Source organism: Marmota marmota, unplaced genomic scaffold, assembly GCF_001458135.2.
Source record: "Marmota marmota marmota unplaced genomic scaffold, marMar, whole genome shotgun sequence".
In the NCBI taxonomy this organism is placed as follows: Eukaryota; Metazoa; Chordata; class Mammalia; order Rodentia; family Sciuridae; genus Marmota; species Marmota marmota.
Genome location: NW_026000080.1, coordinates 3140265 through 3147386, shown reverse-complemented (window position 1 = coordinate 3147386; position 7122 = coordinate 3140265). Strand labels below are relative to the sequence as shown.

The following is a 7122-nucleotide window of genomic DNA, read 5'->3' as shown; positions in this document are numbered from 1 at the left end:
CCCCCCAAATTTACAGAAAGCTGTTTTCAAGAGAAGTACTTATAGATAATTATTTACATGATACCTACTCTAGGCCCCAATTCTCCAAAGGGTCCAACTGGTCCTTCTTCTCCCTTAAAAAAGATCAGAACATATCATGGCCTAAAATAAGCACTTAAAAATGTAATCACTTATTCTCCATATTTATTCTGGGATCTGAAGCTAATTCTGAGATATGATAAAAATAATGCTGTGATTTTCTTTTATCTTAGAATTATCCCATAACATTTGATTTTCTTCTGTAATAACATCTACTTTAAGAGGGATATGTGCTATTGGATTATTTTTAAGTTGATAGATGTGATAAGTCATACATGAAAAATTGGGAGTAGAGAAAAGTGAAAATGATTACAATATCACAAAACCAGCATTAGAAACACTGAGACCATTCATTAAGAATAATCTTTACTTTGCTGGGCGCAGAGAGGAACTCAACTAAATTCTTAACAGACAGAAATCAATACACATTGCTATATTTTAAAATTACTTATACAGAATAGTTTGCTTTAGGTACATTTTGATACTTAATCCACTCAACAAATATGCTTTTGAATCTTAAGGTATAGTGATTCACAGGCATACCAGACCTTACCCCAATGGGGCTTATTGTTTACAGAATTTATTCTTGACTAATTTGTGGTCCAATATTCTTAGGGTAAAATAATGTCATAAAATATAAAATCTGGTGCATTATTATAAGGATCAAAAATTATAGGTAGACACTAATGATGAACGTAAAAAATAAAGAAATTCTAGCTATTGTTTTCTAAAATAATAAAAGTTATGTATTCATACACCATTTACACACATATTTACTCAATATATTCATTTATTCACCTTTTAATAAATAGCTGGTGTTCGTAGTTGATATTATATTTTAGCAACATATATAGACCTCCCTGGAATCATTAATCTTATTCATTTGATAAGCATTTCTTATTAATTCACAATTCAATTAAAATATAATTTAATAGGTTACAAATATAAAATAGTAACAAATAATATAAATTCTAATAAATATGAGTGAGATTCTGGGTTCAGATTCTTCAACATTCCACTATAGACCACTGACATGAATCACTTACAGAACACTGTAAAATGATTCCAAATTCCATTCCATAATTTCCAGTACAAAATGGTAACTTGACATCCTTCATGTCAAAAGTTGTCCACACTAAGACAATGATTTCTTTAAGCAAAAACCAAAGTTTCATGAAAAATAAAAAAGGAAAATGAGAACCTAAAAGCTGTTGACTGGATATTCATTCCTCCATACCTGAGTTCCTTTGAGACCAGGAGGCCCAGGAGGCCCTCTATTTCCAAGGAGTCCCTATAAAAGAATATAGCAATGTAAGCAAACAAAATAAACAATAAACCAATTAATATTTTGATCAATCAGCTCTAATCTGGAGATGGGTAGTATTTTTGGGTACCATTCATTTTTCATTAAGAAGTTATTAAAACAAAATTGGAGAGTAGATGAACAGAAAACTACAAGGCATTTGAAAATTGGGCAACACAGAATAAACTTATTTTTAAACAGTATGTTAAGGTCCAAATAATTTGTTGAGTATTTTATTTTAAAACTTCTGCCTTTTTAGACAGAGTTTTTCTAAATTTAAAATAATGAATCCAACTGTTAATCTGACATAATAGAGTATCTACCAAGTCTAAAAAATAGATGGAGAGGATATATATCTGTTAAGAGACCAGCAGGGTCTGGAACTCATTATTCATATTAAATGTTCTTCAACTAATTTCCCTTTGTTATACAACCTGGTAAAAGGAGAAAGGCAATTTGCAGAAGAAAGTTACTCTCTAAATTTTATTAGTAATTTTAAGGCTATGAAATTCTTTCATTAATGAATATACATTAAATTGCTCTCTGAATAAAACCGTGTTCAAAGTGACTATAAAAAAGAACTTCCCAATTTAGAAAACACATCTATTCAACATGGTAACATTTTCTTATTTAGTTATACTCTCTTAACTATGTTTCCTTAAGGAAACACTTCTTTCCTCATGATTAGAAGAGTGTGACTACCCCCTTACTGAAAATAGTGGATATGTGACAGGAATCTAAGTCAATCAGCATATTCTACACTCATAGAAACAGTAATTGGTTCCTGAGCAATCAAGTCACCCCCAAACCAGTCTAGTAAAAGCAAATTTCAAACTTTAGTGAAACTGTTGGGAAGACGGAATAGCATTAAGGATGAGGTAAGGGGGAACAATGGGAAAACCATCAAGAGGAGAGAGACTAAGGATGAAATAAATGAATTAAACAATGAAGAAAGGAGTGATTGGGCTCTCATGATATTGTTAGGGGTCTTAGGTACAGTGACTGAGTTCCTAAATTTTTCACACATTTATTAAGCCTGCTTGAGTTACATTTCCATTAGTTACAATTGAAAGAATCCTTATTGGTATAAGGATTTCAAATTCTTCAATATACAAAATACTGTTTTTCTAGAATTCAAAGTGAAAGATTTAAAGATTGTCAAAGACTGATTGGAGGTACAGAATGTAAAGGCTTTTATACTTGAATCCTATCACACAATAGCTAACATTTAACCATTCAGTTCAGTTGTTTGTTCATTTTTTCCATCTGACATTTTATTAATTTTTACTATGCCTAAGACTTAATAAACTGAACATTAGGCCTTGAGTGTAAATAAGACTCAGTCTCTGTTCTCTCTGTTCTTAATGAATTTAAAATTTACACAGAAGATAGTCCTTTAAAATAAAAGTTGTTAAACAGAAATTGTAATAGAAGCAGAGGAATATGCAAAGTATAGAGAATATAGAAGAAGCAGCAAGATCCTTTCTGGGAGGATCAAAAAATTTTTCATATGTGCAAACCATTTTGTATTGAGTTATGATATGTTAATAAAACCATATAAGTAAAAATAAGCATACACTAAAAACTTAGAAATATCATCTTGAGAAGCAAAAAACCCCAATGAATACAGGATTAGATTAGAGAATGTGTATAACAAACTGGATCAGTTCCATATCCATGGTATAACCAGCTGAGTGGTTAAAGAGAAATCTGTCCCTTTGCTCTGTGAATATAGCTATTTACCCTGGGTGGCACCATTGTCCAAGAGCCCTAATCAAACCGTTAGGGAAGAAGGCAAACCTAGGCTGCTTGTCTGTCCTTTTCCAAAACCAAATAATCTTAAATGAATTTAAAAAACTGAATTAAGAAAAAGCATAGAGTTATATTCTATTTATAAGATACATACCTAAAATATAAAAATATAGGAAGATTGGAAGCTCACACACATATCCACAAAAGATATGCAAAGGATTTACTGACTCAAAATAGCTCATTATATTCATATTAGATCCAATAGATTTTAAGGTAAAACAGATTATTAAAGTTAAGTAAGTCACTAAAAATAATAAAAAGCTATATTCTTCACAAAAATAAACTCTCAATTATATTCATGTAATAACATAAAGTCTGAATATTAATAACAGATAAAGAAAATCTATTTTCGGGAAATTTAAAAAAAAATATGTACTGCTTTAGTTGTACACAATACTTTTATTTTATTTATTTATTTTCATGTGGTGCTGAGGATCGAACCCAGGGCCTCGCACATGCTAGGCAAGCACTGTACCACTGAGCCACAACTCCAGCCCCTCAGGAAAATTTTAACATACTTTTCTCAATAATTAATAGATTAAGCAGACAAAATCATAAGAATAAAGAATACTTAAATTAGCAAATACTTAAATTTGTTAAATTAGCAAATTTGATCTGGTAGCCAAGTATAGAGCACAGAAACTCTAAATGCAAGTTTGCACAGTCTTTTGACAAACAATCAACATTTGTGGAACTAACCAAAAAAAAAAAAAAAAAAGGCCATAAAAGTCTATCAACAGTAGTGTCAATTAGATTGTAAATCTATGTAGTGAGTTTATCATGTTAAAAACCTGATTTTTCCAGGTGTGGGGGTGCATGCCTGTAATCTGAGCAGCTTGGGAGACTGAGGCAGGAGGATCACGAGTTCAAAGCCAGCCTCAGCAACTTATCGAGGTCCTAAGCAACTCAGCGAGACCCTGTCTCTAAATAAGATATAAAAAAGGGTTGGGGATGTGGCTCAGTGGTGAAGCATTCCTGGGTTCAATCCCTCATACCAAAACCAAAACTAAAACCAAACCAAACCAAACAAAACCTGATTTAAAAAAATATATAAAATGCCTACAACCATAAATTGAGTTTTACTAGGTATATAACTTTGGTTTTCTTTTCTATAGAATCATGTTACCACTAGCATAATAAAGTTGCTCTAGAAATAAATAAAACAATACATGGAATAAAACAAGGATTCAGTAAGTTTCCTTTCTACTTATACATCATACATCGATTAATGTTTACAACAGTTTCTGAACTGATAATTCACTTATCAGCACCACTCATTCATATTGATAATTTACCATTATTATTTTTCCTAAAACTTCTCCTTCATCATCTCACAGCTCTAAAAATCTTCCATGGAATAAAAGAGTAGAGTTTTTATATGAAATTAAAGTCAAATTACTATCAGTTTAAAATAGATTGCTATAACTGTATTTTATGTAAGTCTTATAGTAACTACAGAGAATATTCCTATAGAAGACTTGCAAAAGAAAATGAAAAAGGAATAAAAACCATGCGTGAAACAAAAAGACAGCAAAATGGATAAAACCCCCATAAATAGGAAAAAAACTAACAAAATGACAAAAGTAAATTCTTTCTATCACAATTATTTTAAATGTGAGTAAATTGAACTCTAATAAATTGACAGAGCAACTGAATAAATTAAAATGCAAGATCCAATTATATGCTGTCAAAAAAGACTTGCTTTAGATTGAGGATACACATAGTGTTCACAAAAGTGAGAGGAGATATAGTAACACAATAACAGTAGATTTCAATAATGAAAGAAATACCCAGACAGACCAGTAAGGAAATACACAGGAAATGAACTAGACTATAGGCAGCAGTTTCTGCATCTGAAGATTTAACCATAGATCACAAAATATTTCAAAAAAATTTAATGTGCACTGAACATGTTCAGACCTTTTTCCTGTTACTATTCCCTAAACAGTGTAGTATAACAACTATTTACATAACATTTACATTATGTTAGATATTACATGTAATATAGAGATTATATATATATATATATATTTACATAGGTTATATACATCTTTTAAATAATATATACATGTATATAATATATATATACACACATACATATTTTATATATATAATGTCATTTCATATGAAGGACTTGAGCACCACAGATTTGGGGATGCATAGGGGTTCTGGAACCTATTTCACACAGACAACAGGGGATGACTGTGTAGACAAAATGGACCTAACAGACATACATAGAACATCTGCATCTAAAAGCAGTAGAAAATTCATTATTTTACATAAGGAATATAAGTAACATTCTATAGTATAAATCATGTTAGATCAGAAAACTATTCTTAGCAAATTTAAGACAATTAAAATCATACCAATTATCTTTTTCCAACCACAATGGAATGAAACTCAAAATTAATAGCAGAAGGAAAACTAGCCTATTATCATCACTTCTATTCAACATAGTATTGAAAGTCCTAGATAGAGCAACTAGACAAGAAATAAAAGGCATGTGAATTAGAAAGGGTGAAGTAAAATTATCTCTAGTCATAGAAGACATGATCTTATATGTGGAAAACATCAACAATTCCACAACAAAACTGTTAGAAACAAATGAAATTACCAAAGTTGCCAAATACAAAATCAACATATTAACAACAAACAATTTGTAAAGGAAATCGAAAAACAATTCCATTTATAGTTGCTTCAAAAGTGATAAAAAAACATAGGAATAAATTTAACCAATGAAGTGAAAGACTTGTACACTGAAAGCTATAAAGCACTGCTGAATGACATTAAAGATTACACAAATAAAGGGAAAGACATGCTATTAATGGATTGTTAAAATGTCCACACTACTGAACTTGATCAATAGAGTCAGTGATATCACGATCAAACTCCAGGATTGTCTTTTGTAGAAGAAAAAGTAGTCCTAAAATTCACATAGCTCAGCTGGGCTCAGTGGCGCATGCCTGTAATCCCAGTGGCTTGGGAGGCTGAGGTAGGAGGATTGTGAATTCAAAGCCAGCCTCAGCAAAAGCAAGGTGCTAAGCAACTCATTAAGATCCCAGCTCTAAATAAAATACAAAATAGGACTGGGGATGTGGCTCAGTGGTTGAGTGTTCCTGAGTTCAATCCCTGGTATCCATTAAAAAAAAAATCATATAGCTTTAGAACCATGAAGGACTTTTGTTATGGTTTGAATATGAGGTGTACCCCACCCACCCTGAAAATTCATGTTAGGCAATGCAAGAATGTTCAGAAGCAAAACGATTTGATTATGAGAACTGAAACATAACCAGTGGATTAATCCACTACTGTGTTGGGCGGTAACTATAGGAAGGTAGGATATGGCTACAGCATGTAGGTCACTGGGCATATGCTTTAGGGGGTTATGTTTTGTCTCTGTGAGTTTAATTTCTGTCTCTGCTTCCTGGCTGTCATGAGGTGAGAAGCTTTCCTCTCCCTCACCCTCCCACCATAATGCTCTGCCTCACTTTAGGCCCAGAGCAATGAAGTCAGCCAACCATGGACCAAACCTCTGAAACCAAGAGCCAAATTAAACTTTTCCTCCTCTAATTTATTCTTGTTAGGTATTTTGTTCATGCAATAAGGAGCTGACAAACACAGACCACCCCCCCGCCCCCATTTCAAAAACAATCTTGTAAAAGAAGGAAAAAGCTGGTAGTTTCATGTTTACTGACTTCAAAACATATTACAAAGCTTCAAAATCAAAATAAAATGGTAATGGCATAAAAGTACACAGACATACAGGTCAATGGAACAGAACAGGGAAATCAAAAATAAATCCAAGAATAACACAAATGATCTTCCATAAGCGTGACAAGACTACACAAGGATAGTCTTTTCAACAGTGTTGAGAAAACCGTATATGCACATGGAAAAGAATAAAATTTGAATCCTTATTGTTACATCAT

At 31.9% G+C, this 7122-nt stretch overlaps 1 protein-coding gene across 2 annotated transcripts in view; it reads right to left on the bottom strand.

Moving 5' to 3' along the window:
• The window catches only part of Col24a1 (collagen type XXIV alpha 1 chain), a 373492-nt gene that overhangs the window by 187106 nt on the left and 179264 nt on the right, over positions 1 to 7122 (bottom strand). For both annotated transcript variants that reach the window (XM_015504738.2, XM_048814986.1), the window contains exons 22-23: positions 1316 to 1369; positions 69 to 113 (exon numbers count right to left, since the gene is read on the bottom strand). In XM_015504738.2, the coding sequence (XP_015360224.1) occupies positions 69 to 113; positions 1316 to 1369 (99 nt within the window). The remainder of the gene's footprint in view (positions 1 to 68; positions 114 to 1315; positions 1370 to 7122) is intronic.